At 42.2% G+C, this 25,200-nt stretch overlaps 1 protein-coding gene across 4 annotated transcripts in view; it reads right to left on the bottom strand.

The window, feature by feature from the left end:
- Window positions 1–1,051: 1,051 nt before the first annotated feature.
- The window catches only part of uacab (uveal autoantigen with coiled-coil domains and ankyrin repeats b), a 38,628-nt gene continuing 14,479 nt past the window's right edge, over window positions 1,052–25,200 (bottom strand). The window contains exons 1-19 of one of the 4 annotated variants that reach the window (XM_035909134.2): window positions 20,583–21,353; window positions 19,917–20,047; window positions 16,051–16,139; window positions 15,248–15,312; window positions 14,002–14,059; window positions 12,207–12,277; window positions 11,878–11,984; window positions 11,150–11,331; window positions 10,606–10,643; window positions 10,159–10,215; window positions 9,870–9,977; window positions 9,380–9,412; window positions 8,423–8,515; window positions 8,211–8,241; window positions 8,049–8,095; window positions 5,167–7,857; window positions 4,747–4,899; window positions 3,716–3,781; window positions 1,052–3,545 (exon numbers count right to left, since the gene is read on the bottom strand). In XM_035909134.2, coding sequence (XP_035765027.2) covers window positions 3,474–3,545; window positions 3,716–3,781; window positions 4,747–4,899; window positions 5,167–7,857; window positions 8,049–8,095; window positions 8,211–8,241; window positions 8,423–8,515; window positions 9,380–9,412; window positions 9,870–9,977; window positions 10,159–10,215; window positions 10,606–10,643; window positions 11,150–11,331; window positions 11,878–11,984; window positions 12,207–12,277; window positions 14,002–14,059; window positions 15,248–15,312; window positions 16,051–16,139; window positions 19,917–20,014 — 4,059 coding nt within the window. In that variant the 5' untranslated portion in view covers window positions 20,015–20,047; window positions 20,583–21,353 and the 3' untranslated portion in view covers window positions 1,052–3,473. Of the gene's footprint in view, window positions 3,546–3,715; window positions 3,782–4,746; window positions 4,900–5,166; window positions 7,858–8,048; window positions 8,096–8,210; window positions 8,242–8,422; window positions 8,516–9,379; window positions 9,413–9,869; window positions 9,978–10,158; window positions 10,216–10,605; window positions 10,644–11,149; window positions 11,332–11,877; window positions 11,985–12,206; window positions 12,278–14,001; window positions 14,060–15,247; window positions 15,313–16,050; window positions 16,140–19,916; window positions 20,048–20,582; window positions 21,354–25,200 lie in introns of those variants that run through there. The other 3 variants (XM_006793880.3, XM_006793879.3, XM_035909135.2) reach the window with 3 other exon arrangements.

Here is a 25,200-nt window from a genome sequence, read left to right as displayed (position 1 = left end):
GTGTCTGATGCAGCACATTCACCAGCTCAGGTGCCTGGAGAGAAATTCTGCTGGAAAAACCTATTAAGATATTTTAGAACCCCTAAATTAAAATATGTGCAGACGGGTGAAACGACGAGTGGTTTTTGTTGGCAGAAGTGCAGCGAACAGCTGGCCTCGCTACCCCTTACTGTGTATGTATATATGTATTTTGGAGTTGACCATTTCGTCTCACTGGGAGGTAACAAGGGCAACACAGACTTGGAAATGACTTTTCTTTTTGCACGACTCATATGTGTAACGTCCTGAGCAGTTTACTTGTCAAAGATAAACACTTACTAATCATTTCTTAAATAAACAAGATAAAGAAATCTTTGTTACTTATTGTGCGTACATTCAAAAACAGGCTCAAGAACTTTTGACTCACACAGTCCAACAATTAACAGGTGTTTTTGTTTTGCTGCTTTCACTTCCTTAAGGCATTGTTAACCTACACAGTTTTTGTCTTCTGTCTTCAGCACATTGAGTTTTCTTATAATAAAATGTTCTATATAAATAAAATCATCATTGTCATTAAGGATTTTGCTTGCAGCCAGTAAGAAATAAGCAATAACTCATAAATGTCTGAAAAGTAAACCCCCAGCTAACACAGTGAGTAATATAGTGCTTTCCCTGTTTTGGACATACACTGATCGTCTTAAGCACATGCATGACCAACTCTTTCTTTTTTTTTTACGTTTGTTCCATGTGAGAAAAACCCAGCTTTTTCTTTCCAAAGTACAGCTGTTCATAAACCATATTACTGAAAAACAACTCATGGGCTTGTAATACTAGATGACAACACACACAGGTGATGAGATTAACACGTGGCACGAGTTCAAAATCTGACTCGCTGATGGTGCCAGACAGAAAGTCAGGAAATCATCAAAAAGATCCGGTGAAGAACACGAACGTCTTCACCACATCCTCATCCTGTAGCCACTGAGGTATTTCAGCTGTGCTACAGTACCAGCACTGCTAATGTTGCAGAAGCTTCTTGTGATGACAAAAGACACACACACACAACACAATATAGTTTTCTATGTTAGGCACTTTTATTGATTTTGTATGACTGATTCACAAATACAACTATTCTTGCCAAGAGCCTCTGCCCAGTTAAACAAACTGGTTAAACAGTAACATTTAAAGATTCAAACGGATTCATACTTTAGCCTTTAAACGGTAGAGGGAAAAGAAAAAGAAACATCCAAAAAGTTTGTGTTAACCATTAAAAAAAAAAAATAAAATCTGCAGAACAAAACAGAGGAAAGGTTTGATGGGTGTAAACAGCTTTTTGTGTGTGTGTCCTAAATATAAAAACAAAGCGTATTAGCTGGAAGGGTAAAGAGGAGTGTTTCAGATGAGTAATCGTTCAGGGGTTGTTCTTATCAAATTAGTATCCTACAGTAAAACCTCAACGCGTTTTGTGCCGTTCTACTTCCAGACCTGCTGAATAATGTCACACTGTAGTAAAGTAATTAAAGTACAAAGCTATGAAAAATATATCAGTGTAAAGGCACAAGAGACTCGCTCAACAATCACAACACCACCACACTACACCATCAGGAGCCACAAAGAGCCGGCTCAGGGGTACGCGTCTGCTGCTCTGGGATAGCTGCATGAATCAGCTGCTCTATAAAGTTGAGTTTTAGCGGTTTTTTAAAAAGAGGTTTGGTTTAAAAAGCACAGCAGCAGATATTAGCAGATGAAGCTTTATCACTTTAGTTTCTTATACACATTTTTAGCGTTTCTCAGATTTCTAATAAATGCCACTAGTGTTCAGTAAACGCATGCAGCTGTAACAGCTTCCAAAAGCAGCAACTGCCTACCCCTGGTCTGCAGGGATTATTACATTTTCTACCAACTTGGCCTGCCAAGTTTCACCACTAGAGGACACTCTGGTTTAAAGAAAAAGACGACGTGCCACTGCAAACTGTAGGACACAGCAAGAAATCGCCGCTTCACACCCCTGTGATTCGAATCCTGCGTGACCAGTGCACAGATTCGTGTAACCGGACTGTGAGATAACTGAGCACTCACCCAAATATACCTCATACAACTGTCTACAAGCGCGGCAAGAAGGCTTTAGATTTGGATCCACTTCAGGTCTTTGGCATCCGATTAGTTTGGACCTCCAGAAGAGAAGAAAAAAAAAAGAAGAAGGTGTGCCACAAAATGAGTCTGACATAAAAGAAAGCGAGTGAAAGTTAAAGGACAGGTTCACGTAGTTTCATCAGATTTTCAGCCCATCTGTACACTGACCGATTTACTGGGAGCTGTAATCATTTTTTGAGTCAAAAACTAATGCAAATATTAAGGCTTCATTCCCCACAGTTAAATTTACTGTGATTTCACCATGTCACCGTGCACTCCCAGCAGCTCTGCAAGGAAACAGGCAGGCAAAAGGAGCCTTTGCCCCAAAGTAAATACTAATCATTCAGCTGGATCTCATATTGCATTTGTTAAACTTAACACCAAGTACTAAAAGTATTATCACTTCTTAAACTATTCAGATCTTAGCAAGAACGAGAAAAAAAGCTGATGGCTCATCTCAACATCTGCGTTGTCGCCTGCAAGCTGAAGCAAACCATGAAAGAGTTTTCAGACTCCCTCCATGTAAAACAAAAAGGTTTGCCTACAGGAGCCAGCACACTACAAGAAATAGTCATTTAGCTTTAGGACAGGCTGATAACACACATGCACGATTTGCCACTCTGTACACTGGCCGGGTACAGATAGGCGACTTGTAATTAAAGTACACCTAAAGTACCTTTCTGATATTGCTACTGTTGCTATTCTCTTTTTGCTTCATTTGAGTGTGTGTGTGTGTATATCAGCAGTTGAAAATGTATCAAAGAAAACAATGATTACAGCAGCCAGTAACTCTGGGCTTCTGAGCTGGAAACTGTGAACCCCTCCCATTAAAACTCCAGCAAACGTCGGTGTTAAACATGGAAGCATTCTGCACGAGCGCTGACAGTCAGGCGGGAATGTGAAAAGTGGTCTGTTTGTCCAGTTTACAGTTAGCTGAGTGTTTCAGGAGTAATCCAAGAAAGGGATGCACATTTTCAAATAACCTTCACATCACTGAATATAATGTGTAAAAGTTGCATAAAATCCACAGATCTTTACCATCATTAGAAAAATAATGTATGAAACAGTTTGTTGTTTTTACATACTGTGTACCAGCAACTGCAAAGTGTTTCTGCATACAGGTAGTTGATTACATTTGGCTTTAACTGCTGAGTTTTTGTTTTCTGTGTATCTAAAAGAAAACGCTGCTGGTGTTCGTCTGTATCTACAGCCTGTAGATGTGTTTTCTAGCAGCCTGTCAGCAGAGATTTGTCAGCAGACACACACTGGGCGCCCACAGGGGCCACAGCAGGAACACTTTACAGCAGGGGATATGAAAACAGTGAATCTGAGTCAGCAGGTAGCAGCAGGTTTTTGAAGCTTTAACACACAAACTCCTGTCTCATGCGGATGATCTGCAGCAAGGCGGCCTGGACGTCCTCGTCCATGTGGCCCTGTGGGAGAAACAGAAGAAGGGCTTCGGTACATATATAACATCAGATATTAACATTAGACTATCATCATCTGATATTCTGTAGTAACCCTGCTGCAAACTTTCTTTCGTAGACAAACCAGACAAATCTCACTGCGCAGTAATCTCCACAGATTAATGAGTAAGACTTACCTGGGCTGCGCTGAGCAGATGTGTTCGATAAATTGAAACCACCTCTCTGTGTTGCCTCTCAGCATCCTTGTGAAGCAGAAAGAAAGGAGGAAGACGTGAGTGACACTGTGCTTTGTTTCACGTCTTTAACAGCTAGACAGTGTAATTGATGTTGACTGTATTCCAGCTTCCAGCTACTGTATGTTATGATGTTAGAAGAGCAGCAACTTGCTCTAAAGTTGTTCGCGTCTTCTTGTTTTCAGCTTTTCATTACGTTATCAATTCAGTTATCCAAAATAAATATGTAATAATAATAACTAAATACACTATATTGCCAAAAGTATTCACTTATCTGCCCTCAAACATGTATGAACTAGAGTGATGCCCCATTCTTAGTCCATAGGGTTTAATATGATGTTGGCCCGCCCTTTGCTGCTATTACAGCTTCAACTCCTCTGGGGAAGGTTCAGGAGTGTTTATGCAAATTTTTGACCATTCTTCCAGAAGCACATTCGTGAGGTCAGACACGGCTCACAGTCTGCGCTCCATTTCACCCCAAAGGTGTTCTGTCGGGTTCAAGTCAGCCAGTCAAGTTCTTCCACACCAAACTTATCCATGTCTTTATGGATGTTGCTTTGTGCACTGGTGTGCAATCATGTTGGAACAGGAAGGGACCATCCCAAACTGTTCCCACAAAGTTGGGAGCATGAAATTGTGCAAAATAGCTTTGTATGCTTTGTTATAATACCACTAACAGTGACTGTGGAATATTTAGTAGCAAGGAAATTTCATGAGTGGACTTATTGCACGGTGGTATCCTATCACGGCACCATGCTGGAACTCACTGAGCTCCTGAGAGCGACCCATTCTTTCACAAAGGTGTGTAGAAGCAGTCTGCATGCACAGGTGCTTAATTTTATACACATGTGGCTGTGCAAGTGATTGAAACACCTGAATTCAATTATTTGAATGGGTGAGTGAATACTTTTGGCAGTCTATATTTATATAGTTTATCTAGAACACGTTTTAGCATGTGATGTGTGTGCACTTACAGCCAGCTGCTGCTGTAGGCTCTTGATCTGAGCTTGGAGTGTGTCGATGTGCTGCGTCTGCCTCTTATTGGGTGTGTTGCTTGTGTATGCCAGCTGGGACAGACCATTCAGCGCCTGCTTTAATCGCTCAACGTCTGTAAGCAACTCTGTGATCTGTCACACAGACAAAGAGCAGGACAAATATCGACGTTAAAGATCGTTTAACGTCGATCAAGGATTTCCACAGTAGAAATGGAAAAATGTCAGAAAAATCTTTTTCCTCTATTCATCAAAATAAATGACAAACACGTCTTAGTGGTCATTATCATGCTTTTCATTGTTACAGTGGCATTTAGAGTTTATGTGAAACACGTAAAATTTATCAAAGCATCTCAAATGAAACTGGGAACAATTAAGACTATAGTGTGAATTGTTTTGTACCTTCTTGTCTTTGGCTTCGGTCTGCTCAGCTGATGTTTGAATCCTCTTCTGCAGGTCACGGATGGTGGTGAGGGACTCATCGTATCTCTCTTTCAGCTCTCTGATCTCCCTTTCGATGGCGCGCCCCTTCTCCTGGACCGCCTCCATCTCTGTCCTCGCCCTGCTCTCGCCCTCTCTTGCTTTTGTTGCCTCCTGATGGACCTTTTCACGCTCTTCTACCAAGCTCAGCAGCTTGTTATTCAGGCTGGCGGCCTCCTCCTCCAGCTGCTGTTTCTCCTTCTTCAGCTCGTTCATTTGGTCTTCCTTACAGCGGATCTCTTCGAGAGCCTGAGTAGCCTGAAGGAGCTCTGACTGCAGGGCAGATACATCTTCCGCCCTCTGGGCGTTGTTTTCCTCCTCTTCGCGGAGAGCCAGGTGCAGCTTAGCCACTTCAGCCTCCAGGGCTTCCTTAGCCTCGGCATGCTGCTGCAGCAGAGACTCCTGCTCCCGGTGGAGTTCCTGCACTTCTTCCTGAAAGGCGCACGCCTTCTGGGCCTCCACCTGCTGCGCCTCTCTTGCTTTCTTGCAATCAGCCTGCGCCTGCTGTAAGGCATCATTGAGGGCTTTGAGCTCGGTGTCGTATGTCGATATGCGTGTCAGCTCTGACTTCAGACGCTCCTGTAGGTTTTGAATTTGAGCATTGCACAGGGCATTTTGCTCCTGAAGTTCAGCTTTCTGAAGTGTTACCTCGTCGAGCTGCTGCTCTAAGTTGACCAACGTCTGGGTCAGTTCTTCACATTTAGCCTTGAACTCCTCCTCATTTTCTTTGTGCTTTTCACTGGAAACCAGAGCGACGTCTAGTCTCCTCTGAACAGATTCCACCTCAACTTTCAGTTTCTTTTCCTCCTGTCTGTTGCCCTCTCTGGCAGTCTTTTCTTTGTCATACTTCTCTTCCATTTCCAACAGTTTTGCTGTCAACTCTTTAACCTGGGTGCTGTAAGAGGTTTCCTTCTCCTCAGCTGTTGTCAGAGGCACAAACTTAGACTGAATAGCCTCCTGTATGGTATCAAGCTCTTTCTTCTGAGCCTCCAGTTCGTGAGTAAGCTTAACTGTTTCATCCTGAGCCAACGCATGCATTGCAGACGCCTCATTCGCTCTATTCTCTGCCTCGACCACGGCAGCATTCAGCTTGTCTGTGATAGCTCTGTGGTCTTTTACACTGATGTAGTCGTTTTTAATCTCCAGCAGAACTTTTTCTAACTTTTCTTTTAACTTTTCATTTCCTTCTTTCACATTCTTCAACTCTTCCCCACTTTCTTTTCCCCTTGTCTCCAACTTTAACATCTCATCTTTAACGCTCTCTAAGGTGGAACATAACTCCATTTTCACTTGCTCGTGCTGCTGTCTGGGAACATACTGTCCCTCCAAGCTCTCTTTGAGAGTCTGACTCTGTGTGGTCAGCTGCACACACTCTTTATCTCTGTCTTCACATCTCTTCTGCAAAAGCTCAACTTTCTTTATCAGGTCGGCATTCTGACACCTCATAGTGTCCATCTCACTCTGTTGTTTCTCACTCGTGCTGCTGAGGCTGCTAATATTCTTCTGCAACGCGGCCCTCTCGGTCTGAAGCTGCTGGACTTGTGCCTCTGCTCTTCCGCAACGTTCGCCGGCTTCCACCAGTTTGTCCTCGAGATCCTCCAGAGCCGTTACCATGTTCCTCCGAACTTCCTCGTGGTTCTGTATCGGTATAAAGTCCACCTCAATCCTGCTGTTAAGCTCATCCAGCTGCTCTTGTAGCATGTCTTTTTCATCCTCACTCTTCTCAACCTCATGAATCAGAGCCTGGCTTTTTGCAGTCACCTCCACCAATGTCTTTTTAAGGGTAGTGTTCTCATCTTCCAGTGCTGCCCAGACCTGCTGCTCCTCAGCAGACAACGGCCTCAGGCCTCCCTGTGAGGAGGGGCTGTCTAGCTTTCGATGGAGCTCCGCCACCTCCTCCAGCACCCGATCGTAGTCTTCCCTCAGCTCGGCGAGCTGCCGTTCCTTCTCGTCAACTGCATTGGTGAGCAGGTTTTTCATGTTGTCGAACTTCTCGGCCGGTACGGTGTTGCCATGTTTAGTCTGGGCCTCTTTCAGCTGGGTTTCCATTTGTAAAAGTGTTGCTCTCAGTACGTCTTGCTCTGCAGTCAGATTTTGGACATCATGGTTCAGCCTCTCTGTCTCAGCTGCTAGTTGGCTCTCACTGCTCTTGTACTCCTCCAAGGCCTTCTCACTCTGTTTGAGGCGGTTGCGAACGCGGCCCACTTCGGCCGAAGCACCTTCATACTTGGCCTTGACGTCCTGGAGCTGAGTGCGCAGTTCTTCTGTCGCTTGGCCTCCTAAATGTTCTTTGACAGCAACTACGTGGGCTTGCAGCTGTTTGACCTTGCACTCAGAGTCCAGCATCCGTTTCTGGACGTCTCCCAAGGCGTCCTCGAGCTCTTGAACCTGCTGGTCAGCCTGTTTCTGGATGGTGTCTCGGCTCTGAAGTAGCTCCTGGCACTCTCTGGTTTTACGGCTCAGTGCAGACTGAAGCCGTGTCGTCTCCTCCTCAGCTGCCTGCTGTCTTTTCTTGACTGCCTCAAGTTCATTTCGGAGCGCATCCAGCTCACCAGGAAGACCCTTCTCCAGCGGTCGGGATGGTGAACGTGAGAGGGGAGGATTTCTGAGCATCTTTAGAGAGAGATAGGAAAAAGATGCTGAATTAGTATTGTATATGTTTATATTGCACAATTCATTCACAGCTTTGCCCCACCCACCACTGTACATTCAAACCTTTTCGATGTAAACTATGAAAGAAAGACGTGCATAGACACCAGACACATGCAGCACATATAAAACTGTTCACAGGGGGGGGGAAATACCTGATCAGAATCCAGGCTGTGACCTTTGACAAAAACATTTTCTTTACCTGCAACACAACAGCACACAAACGTAAAACTAAAGCAAACACAAACTCTGCTGCTAAAGTTTGAAATTTTGGTCTTAAAATGTTCTTTATGGTCTAAAATAAGCAGGAAGCTAACCTTTGATAACCGACTGACCAGAGTATTCCCCCTGTGAAAACACAGATGGACAAATCGATTACAAACTGACCGATTAGACAGAAAATACAAATAAAATAACACTGCTGTAATCAGAAGGCTGCACATGCCAGTTAAACTTGAATCTGAAAACATTTTACTTTCATAAGGATTCCCTCGAAGCAGAGACCACACACATGCATGAATTCACTAACCAAAGTACTCCGGAGCTGGACCTTGACAGTCTCCTGCCCTCGAGCGCCTTCATCTTTTTCTTTGGTGCTGAGTAACATCTTCAAGTGTTCCTTCTAATAGAAGAAGAAGAAGAATGTTAAAAGCAGTGACGGTAAGAACTCACACTTCAACACTTTAAATGAAATGCTCAGAAAAGGCCAAACCAATCAAACAATTTACTCTGAAACAGTTCGTAACATGAAAAACACAGGTATCAGATAATGTACCTACTAACCATATGTCTAAATGCATCTACTCCCTATGTGTGCTACAGTTTGTGTTATCACCACTGATGTTTCTAATTCAAAAAGTTTTAACAGCATCAGATATTAAAGGGGCTTAGCGAAGACGTTTGGATGTGCTGCAGGCCGAGTGAAAAACAAATGCTTCTAAAGGCAGCAGAAGTCAAAGGGAGGGAGGTGAGGCCTGAAATCCCGAAGAGAAGAAATCGGGTCTGCGGGTTGGCACATCTTTACGAGACAAAACTGCTCCTGCGCCCAAGATACTAAGCTGCAGGCAAACACTGATCCGCGCACGGGAAAATAAATCCACAAAACACCTCGACATCCATGGCTTTAAAGGGCGAGCAGCTTCTTAAAGAGGAGCAGAAAGAAGGCAAAGTATCTCACCATTTGCACAGTTAGAAGTCACGCTTATTTATAGACTAGTTTAATAATTTCCTTTTACTTTGAAGTGACTGTTATTTATTCCTTATTTATTAAATGCTGATAACCTAAAAAAGGGAAGAGCTCTTGGAAGAAAAGAGTTCACTGTGCACAGGACACAATTTCACAAAGAGCAAGCCACAATCATTAACCAGCACTGTCATACAAAGTGTTTCCTTGTTGTTCAAGTTACGTATGCATGCAGTTTATAATGAAGGATAAAAGCGAACATTGTGAATGAACCACAGGTAGACGGTTATTTTTCTATCATACCTCTTTTTGAGAGTCTTCTGCGGCCATTTTTTCCTGCAGATGAAAAAGGATCACAAGTCAACTCACATGAGAGATTAATAAATGACAGATGATTTCATTTAATTGAATTTCCTTGCCCTTCTGCGTATTGTAAATTGTTCTGGCAGCTAATAGCAGGCAGCTATCATGCTCACTTAAGAAAGTCTCCTTTTTTTAATATAATTATAAGCCAGCTCTGCCTCCTCAACACCTAGGGTTAGAAAATTATCACACATTTCCTAAATTACACTCCTTATGTTAGAGGAAAAGGAGACATTATGGCAAAGCAGCGTGACTCAGCTTAGCTTTTGTTATTACATTTTACTTTAATTCATCATTTCAGTCCTAAGAAGGACCTGCAGAACCATCCGGCAGGTGCAGTGAACAAAGAGAGCCAGACACCTGGAAGGCTTTACTGTACCGTTGTGCACAGGGGCTCTGTCACTGTGGGAATACATCAGCCTGGATTTACCTGGCTGAGCTGTTGCTGGAGCATGTTGACTTTATCTAAGAGAGCTTTCTGCTCCTGGTAGTACTTCCTGAGGCCTTCCTGCAGAGTCTCATTCTGCCTTTCCAGATCCTGAATAACAAACAGCAAAAAAAAAGACAAAACTTTAAACAAATAATTAAAATGCTGAATCAAAAAGAGAAAAGAAAAGAATGATTCATTTTGATTATGAGTTGTATTTCTGTGTAAGCTCTTTGTAGGATGCTTTGCATGTTTGTGTGTAATGAGTACGGTGACGTTACACAGCACTTACATGTATGATCTGGTCTTTTCTGTTAATCTCAGCTGCCTCTGTTCTCTCCACTGAATGCTGAGGATAAGACAGGATCTTATTTTAACATTACCACAGTCATGAAATCACAGAACAATTCTTACTTATAGGCACAAGATGGCAGCGTTGCACAACTGAGCAGATCTATGTAGCCTGAAATGTATAAACGGTGTGCTGAACAACACCAAAAAAGATGTTGAGAGATGTGGAGGGAGCAGCAGGAGAGGGTGAGGTTACAGTGATGGAAATGTAAGCAACTCTGACCACCGTTATCTTTAACAAATATAGAGCCTCAGCACCATTTCCATTAGGCTACATGTCACCACAACATACTCCACAATGAGTGAAATGTGGAGAATAACAAATGCTCTTTATTATTATATTAAAGAGACTTAAAGATGATGTGATTTATGCATGTTTCAGCGTTACCTGTCGCTTCCACTGTTCTATCTTTGCGGCTTCTTTATCTGCAACACAACCAGAAGAGCGAAAGGTGACATTTCATTCCTCCGCTGGTTGTTATCAGGATAAGACAAAAACACGTTCAGAGAGAACGCAACCAAGGAAGGCAAAAGGAAGCAGCTGTGAAAGTGTTGTAAGACATTTAGAACAAATTTGAAATGTATAACTTTGTATACTTATGATTCGAAACCAGCAGATACTTAAAGTTAAATAGCATCTTGTCATTATTGATAGCATATGTAATAACAGTACTGTCATGTAGCCTAAAGTCTACACTTTTGTTAGTCTTTACAAAAATCACCTTTCACTTTGTACATAAATAATCTGGTGAGCCGTCACACTGATGTGTTTTATGCCACTAAGTATCCAAGTAACAAAAGAAATAAATAAATAGTGTGACACTAAGGTTTAGACCTTTCCTTTATCTTTAGGTTAGTCTGGAAAGTTTTATTTATTTATTTTCTTCCAAAAGCAAATTTAGAAATAGCTGTTTCTTGTCCTGCACTCTGACCTCTGTTGGCTTTGTCGATGTAACTTTTGACCATCGTGATGAGCTCCTGGTCCTTGTTGAAGCGAGCGTAGTGATGTGCGTCGTGACCCAAGCCGTCCACAGTCTTCACATCGGCGCCGCTCTTCAGCAGCACCTCCACTGCATCCTTACAGCCGAACTCACAGCCGAGGATCAGCGCGGTCCTGAAGGCATCAGAGACGGTTTATAATGAAGGCGAAGCTGAATCATCAGAGTGCTTCAAACTGATCTGGATGTACCAGTAACCTGACTGCAGCCAAGGTGTGCAGAAGAGCATTTCTGAACACACAACAGCTCAAACCCTGATGCAGATGGGCTACAGCAGCAGAAGACCGCATTGTGTGTGACTCCTGTCAAATCAAATTATCTTAAATTCTGTAACATTCAGAGGGCAGGTTCAGGATTTGGTGTAAACAACATGAACGCATGGATCCATCCTGCCTTATAACAGGGGTTCAGGCTGGTGGTGCTTTCATGAGCTCTTACTACTGCTGTATTTTTCAGTGTTGGATTCTGTTTGCTTCCCTTCTAAAAACAAAACTTTTATTGCCTGTTTAATCTAAAATGGTTTCATGTTAATGTCACAAAAATGCCAGAAGAAATGAGACTTGTTTTAACTTTTCAAACTATATAATCTGTCCAAATCTTGCTTTCCACTTCAATTAAAACTGCTCTAACAGGCCCGCTCGGCAAATTGGAGTGTATCTTACTTGTTTTGTTTGTCCCGGACAGTAATGTCAGCTCCTCGCTCCAGCAACAGCTGACAAATACGGGGATGACACATCTGGGTTGCCAGAATCAGAGGTGTCCTCCCATCCTGAAGAAAGAAAATAAAAAACATTCACATTCCTCTACAGATGAGAGTACACTCCTTCATGATCTGATCCAAAAAGAGCATTTATGTAAACTAGGTTAAAATGACTTTAAATGTAGTTTAAGACCTCCACACAAGGCAAACACAAGGACTAAACACAAGCACAAAATGTCTTGGGCTTTTTCAGAAAAATACTGCAAAACAAAGAGCAAAAGAAATTCTCACAAAATCGGTGGCATTCACAGCCGCCCCGCTGTCACAGAGAAGTTTGACGCTGGAGGCACAGCCCGCCATGACTGTGGAGAAAAAGAACAGAGCGCTGCAATCATTTCATCTCATTTACCACAGAAAACAAGCACAGACACTGTTGATGTTGAAAATAGTACCATCAAAGCTATACGCAAACCGCCTTTAAACAAACTGCTGAATTTTATTTTCTATAATGTCTCAAACATCAACATCCATATGTAAGCATGCGTAGGCTTTGATTATGGAAAACAGTCAAAGAGAGAAAAGAGTAGAGTTTACTCCAGTACACACATGCAGAGTAGATAGTGGGTTGATGCTACAGCAGTTACTATCGTACTACTGCACAGGGTACCAGCTCTATTTTACCGTAGTACACCTATAATTTAGTAGCAGCAGGATAGTTGTTTACTATAATCTTCTACTGCTGCTGCTGTCAGTACTAGTAGACTATAATAGAATCAGGACTACACTGGACTAGAATAGAGTTTTAAAATACACTGAGCACTTTACTGCAGTGGAATCAGAGCTAGAACAGAGTGATGTCACCTCAACATTAGATGAGAGAGCATATTACTTAAAGCTTTGAACTGAGTCTTTTTTTTTCTTAGACCAAAATGCAAAATACACTATATGGACAAAAGTACTAGGCCACCAACACAGGACACCTACAGGAGCTGTTCAGGTATGGGAGCCAATGCCAGAAGGTCCTGGCACACATTTTTGTTTTTTTTGCTGCTGTTAATGAAACTCAGCAGAATGTCAGTGTGCATCAGCACTCAGTGGTTGGACACAGACATGGCTGAGATGCTGTGTTTCCCAAACACTTGCACTTTGCAATAATGCTACTTACCTATGATAGTGGCATATCTAGGAGGGAAGACATTTCATGAGATACAACAGTGGCATCCTATTACAGCACCATTCAGTGAGCTCTTTAGAATTACTCGTACTATCACAAATGTATGCAAAGGCCAAATTTTACCTGAATTCAAACATTGAAAGGTGTGGGCCAATACATCTGTCCATATAGTGTACAGTGCTTAACCACCCATGGGTGGTTTATACCACAGCTGCCATAAATTAACAGTACTTGTAAATACCAAAATACGTTTTTTAATGTTCCTAGAAGTGTTAATACGTCACTATGTGTAAATTCTTAAAATATAATTATCGTTGTTATATAACTTTAAAATTTATGGTTTTAGAAAAAATAAGAAAAAAAATAGTAAAGTGCATTATTTATTTTTAAATTAAGCAATCATTCCTGAACAGAAAACTTGGTTTTAGTGGTTGAACGTTGAAAGAGAAGTCCAGTGTGCTGGCTCAAATTTGGATATAAAAATTCAGTTAACTGAATTCTTTAATTTTTAGAGATTTCTAAATTATTTGTGCTTCCTTCTTTTCATGACAGGCGGTCAGCACTGTATGTTGCTCTACAAGTCTGATAGGCCTCTCAAGTCTGCAGGGATTGGACAGCGGGTGGTGTCCAGAGTTCAAACTCAAAATGCCAAACTGGCTTTTAATGTTTGTAGTACCCCATGCTGAAATCGACTCCCCTCGGATCTCATATATATCGGCAGTAACTTCTTTCACGCCACTTTTTATTATTCTTTGTGTTCTTCTTTTGGTTTTATGGTGCATTACTTTTTAGTCTGTTATTTTTTCATTTTCTTGAAATTTACACTCTATTTGTAAAGTCCTTGGAACTACAAATGTTAATGAATTGCTGTGTGAAATAACTTTTCCCTGCCTTGCCGTAGAATAGTCTTACCAGCATCATGTAGAGCCGTTCTTCCTTGCAGGTCCACATTTCCAACTGGACAGTTGTGCTGTTAAAAACAAAGATAAACTTAGATAAAGAAAATGTAGAAACGGTTACACAGCATGTATCAAAACAAATAAAGAATATGACTTAATGTCAATATGAAAAAGATAAACTCACACTTTACATTACAGGTTCGTTAGCACAGACTAGTTTCAGTGTATTATAGTATAATGACACTGATTCAAATAACAAAGTAATGACCCTGTAACAATTCTGTTTGGTCATTACTAACATGCACTGTAACTATGTAGGGACACAAAGTGTTTTCAGTGGAGTACAGACACTCAGGTTCTCTTATGCCAGTCTACTTGTCCAGCAGTGGTTTAATTAGGTTTCCTTGTTGCAGGTGTGTAAAACAGGAGCATCCTAAATATCATGTATTTCCAGCAGCTGGCAGTGGAAACTAAAAGGCAGCAGAAGGAAGGTCATATTAGGATAAGTGGTGCTGTGCTCAAACGCTTGTGACATCTACACACAGCCCACTCCACTGACTGGGCTCCAGTGATTGTAGGGCTGTGGTGATGAGGGTTGCAGGACTCTATGCTAACAGGGGCCTGATGTTGCTGGGTAAGCTTGACAGTACGATCTGTCCCCCACTATAAAAACTCCACTCTCTCTAGCAACAAGGGCCAAAAATTAGCAGCATGCTCAAATGACATAGTGAAGAGGGGGCGTAGAACAGCAATGGGAGCTGAAGGTAGCGCATTGGAGGTGGGATATCCTATACCGTGATGGTTTGGGCTGACGGAGGGAGACAGTAGCTGTGGTGGGCATCCAGCTGCTATGTCTGGTGTGATGACGGCACTAAGAATGGATGACAGGTTTGCAGGAGGGTAGGCTTGTCAACAGCTCTGACAACCCCCTGCCAACAGCCACAACCTCCATTAGGTCATTGCCATGCCAGATATGAGGGGGAAGGGACGCAAGACTATGAGAGCACAATGTTGCAGAGAGACAGCCGCCTTATTGTAAACACATAAATCCTCCAGAGGGCCACGGTGACTCAACAAGCACTACTGTTGACCGATATGGAGTGGCCTCAGCAGCCACAGCTGTTTGGCAATAAGAATTTAATGGGGCTGAGAGGGAATCTCCTCTGACTGACCAGTGACTGTGAAACTGTACCAAATAAAAAGGTAATATGTCATTTCATTTTGGCATATGTTTTCTAACAATGACAGCTGCGCTTTACCTGCAGGAGTTTCTGCACACACAGAGAGTGTCCATTTCTCGAAGCTAGATGAAGAGCACTTTTACCTGAAAGAGACAAAAGCAGATTTAAAACAACAACAACAACAAAAAAAGTTCATTTACAACCCACGATTTGCATGTATGCATATTTAGAGAAACACGCCACAAAGAAGTACATGTGTCGTTTAATCTGTTTAAAGGACTTCAAATGATGTTAGATTAATTCATTATATTAAATAGCAATGCAATATTTCTGTAAATACAGCATACAGATTTTTTTTTCAGTCAAACTAGATTATGAAGTAATTTCATTGTTGCTATAATAGCAGTTGTAATTTTAGTATTAAAACCTTTGTTACGCCCTTTATAGGGATGGGATTGCCGTTTTCTTCAGTCTGTGGAAAGTAACAGCATGATGTCATTTGTTATTCAAAGTATTTAGCATTACCTTTAGCTAAATGTAACCACACTTTTGAAGGTTGCATACTCTTTGCCTTAGTCGCTCTGCAGTGAGAACTGCTGTCACCAGTGGATAAAATTTATGAGGGTCTGCTCAGGTCCAAGCAACGTATACTCACAGCTGCAGAAATATATTGCGCCTTTAAGGGTCTGTGAGTGTGCATGCTAAATGGTTCTGAGCTATGAAGGTGATCATGCTCTTTTTCCAGTTTCCATAGCGCTTTTTTACATTTCACGGAACGTTTGCAGACAAGTCAGTGTCTTCTATCCAAACTCTGAGTGACTGCTACAATCTGCTAGCAATCATAGCAATCACGCACAAGGTTTTTGGTGCAACAAACTTACCAGCGGCGTCACTCGCAGTCACATCAACATTGTGTCCCAGGATGAGATTGAGGACTTCTAAGTGTCCTCGTGTTGCAGCCAAATGAAACCTGGAAAACAAGAGAGAGATGGAGATGAATTAAAAATTAATAAATAAGAAATAAAAAAGCCAGAAAAGACTGACAGGGCATGGGTGAGAGGTATATAGAAGAGAGCAGAGAGCACAGAGTTGAGAAGGGCAAGTGAAAACGTGATAGGGTGTAAAGAGACAGGGGAGAGGGTAAAACTGAGAGACAAGAGAGGGGCTGCAAACTGATGCCTGGCTCCAAGCTATCAGCAGGATCAGCATTCTCAAAACATAACGAGAGCCCTCAGGGTTTGTGAGGTCTCAGTGACAACTAGGAGCGACACAAACTTGCTTGTTTTGCAGAAAAAAAAACTGTGTCTACCGACAAAAAATGTTGAATGCATGGTAATAGCTAATAGTTAATAGACATGAATAGTAAACTTATTGATATCTACAGCATCAATCAAGTGTTGTGACTGGGACATCCAAGCCAAATTATCAAATCTATCGACTAATGAGAACCATGTGACTCGACTGAACATACTCAGGACAAGTTGAAGCAAAAGTGTTTAATGCACGATTGCTATACAGTGCACATATTCCCTTGTTAATTGCCTACTTAGTTAAGCCGTTTCCCACTGCACGTGTTTGCCAACATGTATTTAATCATCACCTTCAACTGGAAACGTTCCAGCTGCGCTTGTCCAATGTAACCCACAGCAGCACTGCTGCTAGTCTCCATGCAAGACTGCGGAGCACTTGTGTGTAAGCTAACCCGGACACATGAGCCCGTTCATACGCTAACCCCAAGTTATCTGCCAAGGAGACAGCTCGGCTGTCACCTCAACGCTGGCGTGGGTATTAAAAGCAGTGTTGATGACCAGGAGATGCTGATCTTCTGTGGAGCAGTGGCGTCTTGGGCTCTCCAGGCCAAACAGCAGACGGGAAGCAGAGTAAAGCTATCCAAGTGGGGTGATACCTCTCACTAAGTTCATAACCTACATCGCTTTCCATAAGGGAACTCAAAGAATGCTTTGAAATAAAGTTAAAGGTACATAAGTGCAATTAATTGAGTGCATTTCCCCATGACTTTGAAGAATAGAGAGCGATGACTGTCTTGACAGCAAATATAACTCAAAGCCAAAATGGTCAAGCCTGAAAATCTGGCATTTCCTGTTTCCTGTCTCTACAATAATAAAATAAAGGCAAAAATACCAAAAATCCATCTTAAATAAAGTCTGATATTCAACAAACACAAAGAACTGATGCTATAAATACATGGAGACCTCAGTGAAATGGTTAGACAAGACTTTGTTGAGACTAATGGCTCTGGCTTTAACAGAGCACATTACATTTTCACATCTGCTCCTTGGGGAGCTTTCAGGTTGTCAGTCTACTGGATATGGCTGCTATTTTTAAAGTTTTTAAATTTGAGTCCACTTGTTTCTGTTTTCTATCAAACCCTAGTATGAACCATGTGTGACAAAGTGCGTCTCTGAGGATACAACAGTCTATGTTCATATCTTACATTTAGCTCCCTCTTATCTGAAAGTGAATATTGGTATGTGTGCACAAAAACATGCTGCTCTACTCGTTTCTGTAAAGCTCTGTCAATCACTGCTGCGCTTAGTTTTAAGAAAGTCCTCTAATGCCAGTGGTAAGTCACAACATCCATCGTATCAAAATGAGAAGGTCAACATCGTTGCCTGGTAGTGTTAAAAACGGAGAAGGAGAACATCGCAATACATTTGATATATAACAAAGAGAATGGCAGCGACTGCTCAGTGTTACTTCCTGTAAATCTATCATCAAGTTGGCCTCAAGATCACACACACACGAAACTCAGATCTTACAATAGTTAGATTAAAAAAAACAAAAAAAGCACCCCCCAAAAGCACTTGAGCACAAAATTAGCTATTCACTCAGTGCCAGGATTGTGCTGGAGGTTTAGCTGACTGACTGTCTTTAGTGGTATGCTCATGCTGTCATGAGAACTACTTTTGCTGCTAGGCCCTTGTCTGCACAGAATGAGCGTTAGTGATGGGTGGGCTTACCGCGCTGAGATCCAGCTAAAGCCACAGCAGAGATGCAAACTGTTTACTCAGCTGGAAGGTGCAATAGAAACACTTAGGGCTGAATTCATTAGCTCTACACAACGAGGCTAATCCAGGGCACACCAAATGATATATTGGGGGGGGTAACAGCTTGTAATTAGTTTCCCCTCAGAGGTCCATGATTATAAGGAATCACCATTCAACATTCCTTTGTGGGCTTTTGCAAAGGCCAGAATACCATATGCACATGTTCCGTGTCTGTGTGTGTGTGGCCCAGTGAACTATAAGTGGCCTCGCTGAGTTGCGGTTCACTTTTGTTTTGGTTAGACGTGGCAAAAGCGTGACCTCTTCCGGCCCCCCCTCGAATATTCATTCATTTTACAGTTAACCGGTTCTGATCCACAGGGGAACAGCGAATGATAAGCATGACTGTGTTTGGAAACAACAACCTCTGCAGGCTGTGGTTCTGGATTTAGTTCTGACAAATTCTAGCACCTTATTATGAGACCAGGCATTTATGAGGATGCGTGTATAATTGTGTTTATTCGCATGCATGTGCACATCGGTCTATGCGGTGGTGCCACAAGAGAATTTCACACACTGCTGAAAATACTCTGCACCTTTGCAGTCTGGGATCTGGAGCTCCAGAGTTTTATGGTTTAACAAAGGCTTTGTCAAAATAAACGTGCAGCACGGGCCAGAGACGAGTGACTCATTCATATATCTAGGATTAAACCGAGGGCGCCTGCCCGCCCGAAAAACTGGTGTCAGAATCTGTTTAAATTTAGGAAGAAAACAGAGCACCTCATTTTTATTTTATTTTTTTAAACAGGTCAATGTATTGTTTTTCAAGGTTGAACCATTTTTAATAATAGCACTACATTAAAGGTCTGTCTGGGAGATGTGTTCATATCTGTGGTTTTGGATGGCTGAGATGCAACATCAGAGAATTCCTCATACACATTTCAGACTGACCTATTTTCCTTCTATTTCTTACTGCCCTGTTAACACTGCAGGGTGCATATCGAGTTAGTAGAAAAAAAAAAACAACAACCTCTGAATACCTCAGGTTCTCACTTAAAACATGCTCCTCCTCCAAGATGTCAAGAAATTGTGGTAATGGCCTGCAGCAGGGCCTAAATGTATTACTTGGTGTTGCAAGCATCACCATCTAATCTTAATTTGCAGAGAGTCATTTCCTGTAGGGACTACATAAACTGCCTCCGGCCAATGTGGTCAAGCCTCGTGTCCACAGACATTCTTTACACCAGCTCCCACACTGACCTCCGGTCAAAGGGAAACTAAAAGGGAAATTTCTGGATATAAAAAATGGAGACAGAATCATGTACTGCACTCGGTTTCATTTTGTTGTGTTTATATTTGTGGAGGTTCATGCAGGGATAACGTGGTGCTTATTTAAGACGTTCTGGAGCGAGAGTGACCTAATTGTGAAGGAATCTTAGGGAAGCTTTATCTGGAAAAAAAGGTCAGGAATGTCACGCGGTGGGGAGATCACCACAATGTTTGGAATTGCTGTTGCTGGTTTTAGATTTACAAATCTTTGACAATCCATGCTGGACTCAAACACACACAAACGTTTCAGTGATTTCTGATCTGTACACTGTCATCTCACTGTACGACTACTTGACACTGCGTGTGGTACGCGTGTGCGCTGCTGAAGCTCAAAGCTCTGACTATACATGTCGACATACTGCACATGGATGCATGTGTGTCTGCATAAGATGCATGCGCCTGTGTTTACTTACGCAGAGCGTCCTTCCACGTCAAGCTTAGTGGGGATGATGCCCTTCTTGTTGAGAACAGCAGACACCTTGTCCACCTCGCCACGCTCCACTGCCTTCATCAGCCGATCATCATACTTGTTCCAGTCTGTGTTCTGTCAATGATGATAGCAAACTATCAGACATTTCTAACCAAACAGTTATGCATTTCACCAAGGCTGTACTTAGTTTAACAGCTGAGAGTAATAGCTATAATTTGGTCCCCAGGAGTTTTAGCTGACTACCAAACGCAAGCCGGGCACAAACACACATAGAACAAAGTCCATTTCTGAGTCATTTTTCCTTTTCTGCTATAATAACAGACAAGAATAGACCTTAATGTGCCAGGAATTTGAAACGCTTCATGAGTTGTTGCTACAAAGCAAGGAAACAGTACTCTTAAACCTCCTGATAAGAATGTGGCTCTTTATACTGAAAGTCAAAATAAAGACAAAGCAAAAACAAGCAAGCGCAAATTTTAATCATAACCAAGATTCAAAACAGGCGATGTGTACACAGAGAGCTGATCTAAGAGTTCTGCCACTGCACTGCTGCTTCTGTAAAGCACAGCTTTCGGCTACATTCATACTGTTTATGAAATCAGAGCTCCAATAACGGTGGTGACAAGGTAAAATTATTGGCAATGAATACCTACAAAGTGCACGGAGGTGCATTTCAGCCAGCGGCTCATCCTGGGTGAGTGGAGCTGGTCCTTGCACCGTGCTACTGAAAAAGTTGCCACTTTTCTGGTTTACAAAAGCAAAACTAGAGAAAAACAGTACAAAAATCCCCTCAGTCTCTCAGTGCACTCAACCAGTGAGTGCAACAACAAAAAAGAAAGGATGAGAAGACAGAAGGGTGAGAGTCTGTAACGCAGAGGAGGTCTTCTTATGGGAGGTTTAACCTCAGGAATCTTTCTCACTTGCGGCAAAAAAGTTCATTTCGCAAGATTTTTCTAAGCATTCCTCTGTTGCTCATGAGCGCTTCCGGCAAGTTCATCACTGCACAGCAGTTTAGTTGATCGTTAAAGGGAGGAGAAGGAGGAGTGATTGAGGAGAAAAGAACAGAGGTGGAGAAGCAGTAGGGCCAGCCCTGCCAGCCCTGGGACCTGCCCTGGCCGGCAACTGCAACTCCTCCTCTGGTGCGGGAAGTCAGCTCAGCCTGGCTACCGTTCACCTCCCTCAAGTGCTGTCGCCTCTTTTCCTCAACTCAGTCTCCCTTTCTTCTGGTACTCTTCCTGCTGTTTTCTGTCTGAAAAAACAAACTCAACGCTCTTTCTTGTCGAGTAGTAATGAAGGGTTTCTCTCGCTGCCTCTTCTCTTCTCTATCAGTGGTCTCCAGCTTCTTCACCCCACCAAATGGCAAGGTCAGTCAGGCTCAGTGGGGTAAATATGTGAACTCTCACAGGTTTAAAATATCACCCCCTCCCTGGTAAACAGCAGCGGTGCAGACAGCCCTGCAGACTGGTTACCTCTTTATTTTTTGACCCTCCAACCTTTCTGTAGTGACTGATAGGAAGACAGTGGCTAAGAATACATTCTGGACATGCCTCCAGCATGAGTAATGGCTTTAATGTCCATCAGCACTGCCAGCATGCGACAAGGCCAGCCAAAAAGACCGTGCTTACATCGACACCCCCCCCACACACACACACACACACACATCGTGCTCTCTGCTTGCCTCCCATCTGAAAATATTAATGTCAGAGGGGGATTATGGTTTGCACATTTTGAAGTGGTCTTGGCACTGACCCTCAAAGGATACTACGGGGCCAAAAGCTGCTGTTAACCCATCCATCTAAACGGGGTGGTGTGGCTCCAAAGCCCCGTGATCCTTGCAGTGCGGCAGCAGGGTTAGACGACAGCCTTTTTACAACCGTCTGTGACTGCAACCCCTCCAAAACCTGCATCTATATTGCCTCCTCGCTTTCACTGATACACTTTAAAAGCACAACTTAAACTCACTGAGTAAAACATCACGGAAAAAAAGACGTTTTTTAAAAAAAAGGGGGACACACAGACATCAATCTATGGTGAGGAAGACAGGATACAAGGAGACCCGTTTAATTTACACACTACATCAGCTCCTCATGTTACTGCCCGCTGCCAGACTGGCGTTAACAGAGCAACACTGATATCCACAAACATGCAGAAAGACCTCCTCCGCATGACATGTCGTATCATAAGGAGTAGGTGTCAACTTACGAAAGCTGCTCGCCCTCGCATGGAGACAAAGCCGCCAAAATGGCACCTAGCCATCGCATACGTCGGTTACGTAAATATCTCACACTGCTTTGCTGCTGTGTGTATTTGTTTGGGAATCTGTTTATGTACTAGTTAATATTAGGGCTGTTAGCAAGCAAGAGGTGCCACCGCAGTAGTCCCTGTCTTTCAAGGGGAGCTGATCGACATATAATAACTTGATGTTGTGAAGAGAAATAGATCATCTGTGCTTGCTGTCGTAACATATGTGACTTAAACTATCTGCAAACTGAACAGAACAGCAAACAGGAAACTAAGAAAAGTTTTCCAGATATGATTCCCACTTTCTTGAACAGTCAAAGGTTTTAAACGTGAATGAGTTTCCTTTACGAGCTGGAATTATGATGATTGCAACAGATGACAATATCTAGTTACATGTAATGACGCCAACATGATGTCAATGTATCTTCCTGTTTTACTTTCATATCTCAAATTGTACATTGCTGACACATATTTACCAGGATCAGGGGAAATACTCCCTATACTTTAACAGAACAAAAAAAGTAATGTTTTGGCTAATTTAGAGATATCGCACTTTTGTTTATAACAGTCTGAGCACTGTTTGAAGTAAATGCAGCAGAGTCATCCAACTAAATTACCGATAGTCAGAAAATCACCAGTTATTTTCTTGAGGATAAAAGCTTAAAGTGGAAGTTTCCCTCCAGGACTGATCCATTGCTTTTGCCAGTGAGATAAAACAATCTACCCACAAAGAACTGCGTGTTCTAGAAACACCTCTGCTTTTCCATGACACTACACCTGGCCTGAATGCTAGGTCATCTTTTAAATGACCTAGCATTTACTTGACATTTATTGAAATTAACGGGTTGCAAACAAGCTGTTTGGATGACCGTATGACTAATCTGACATCAGAGGAGCAGCTTGAATGACATCTGTGATTAATTTCAAATTGCTTAATCGCAGTTGTGTGGAAAAGAGTTAGGACCTTTTTCTTCAGTACTAAATAATAAAAAGTTGTATCCTTTAAATACTCTCCTCCCTAAAGTTTGACGTTTTGAAGGGGAAACTCCTACAAATAAATATGCAGTAAGACTAGCTGCAGAAATAACTGAGTCCATGGCTTTACATCAGCGGTCCCCAACTTTTTTTGCGCCACGGACCGATTTATGTCCAACAATATTTTCACGGACCGGCCTTTAAGGTGTCGCGGATAAATACAACAAAATAAAACCAGTAGCGATACCAAAAAAAGAAGATTTCTTAATAACACACTGGAAAAGACCCAGGGAAACAGAGTTAATGATAAAAACGATAAAAAAAATAACATAAACCCTGAAAACCATAAATTTCACAGCCTAATCTCTCGCAGCCCAGGGGTTGGGGACCGCTGCTTTACATGATTACATTTTCCCCGCACCTCTTTTGTAAATCCTGACAGTAGTGGTTCTTTGAATCTACTACATAAAGCAGCAGCAGATTGAGGTTTATCTATAGATTCTTTGAGCTTGAGATCCCATCCCAGGGGCCTTAACACAGGGTGAGACCTTGTCTTATTGTTTCACCTGAAACCTCTGCTGATAATGACCCACAACCTTTTTCACACCTTGGCTCATGCGAGGCGGGTACACGTTTGCAAACTACTGCTGTCGAATTTATAAATGCAGACATGCCAACACATTGCCATCAGTCTATGTCAGTGAGCACAACTCGAAGAGACTCAACTGGCTGCCAGCTGGTTCTGTTAAATGTGAATTTCTGTGCAGACAGCAGCAGATATGCTCATTTATCACAGTTAACACCTGTATTATAGGAAACAGACTGGATGCAACTGCCATAGGCTGACTGTAAAAAAAGTCCAGCTTTTGGATCGTTTTGGATCAGACCAATATCCCATTTATTCAAACATTGAATAAATGTATTCCTAATTGGTACCCAAAGCTATGTCATTTAGTGAAAAAAGTGGTCATGTTTATCTGCTGGGCTGAATATCTACACCATTAAAAAGCCCATCCACACACATGACTTGAACACTTGTGATACAGTAACCTCCACAAAGGCAGGGCTCATTAGCATTGCTGTAACTGGAGCCACAGTGAGACTTCAAGAGATGTACACAGAAGTTTTAAAAAAAAAAAAATCTCTGTAATTTTTTTAATTAGTCCTGAACAGAAAACCTTAATAGGCATGGAGCAGCCATGCCTATTAAGGTTTTTTTATTACAGTGTCTGTATTAAACCTGCATACAAGACGTTACTGACTCAATATTCTGCTAAAGCTTCTATTTTAACACAGTGACCTAGAGGACAAGACGTCACCTGACACTGGATCAGACAGGTTAGGCTGTTCTACCTGTCTGCACAAATTATTCTGGCTGCCTGGTAATATGTCATTTAGAGACTCTCGCCATCTTCAGCTCAGATGTTCCGTCACTTCTCCAACACCTCGGTTTCCTGCCTCTCTCAGCTGCTGGCGAGACTAATAGGTCTCCAATATCTTCACAGATGAAATCACCAGCAAGAAATATCTAAGCGGTCATCTGATAAGAGACTGAAGTCAGGATCACAACATAAAGCTTTACGCCAATATGGTAAGTGATAGTTGTGTCCAACGTCAAACTGCAGTTACAGATCTAGTTTTATGATATCCACTACGGGGATCCTCTTGATTATAAAAGTCATCTGCGAAGACACAGACATTAAGCCATGAAATATAACCCTTTGACAATTTATAGGAAATGTGTCTCTGTAAATACAGGCAGAACCTTTTTCCCCATTTAGAGCTTTATCTCAAGCTTCAGATTTTCAGAAGTCTTCAGAAGTCAGACGCGTAATGCAGCACATGGGTGAACTCAATGGATGCATTGATCTTCCTCACAGGGGTTCATGTGAGCTCAAATGGAGAAATGTTCCAAAATTCATCTGAAGCTAAATTGAGGCTTCAGAATAAGATATAATAATGCAGTCGAAATGTAGCTTAAACAGGACACGAGTAAGAGTTTAGAGACATATACACTCACTGGCTGCTTTGTTACATAAACCTGTTCAACT

Source organism: Neolamprologus brichardi, chromosome 1, assembly GCF_056152115.1.
Source record: "Neolamprologus brichardi isolate AB-2024 chromosome 1, ASM5615211v1, whole genome shotgun sequence".
In the NCBI taxonomy this organism is placed as follows: domain Eukaryota; kingdom Metazoa; phylum Chordata; class Actinopteri; order Cichliformes; family Cichlidae; genus Neolamprologus; species Neolamprologus brichardi.
This window is presented reverse-complemented; position numbering and strand designations above follow the sequence as displayed.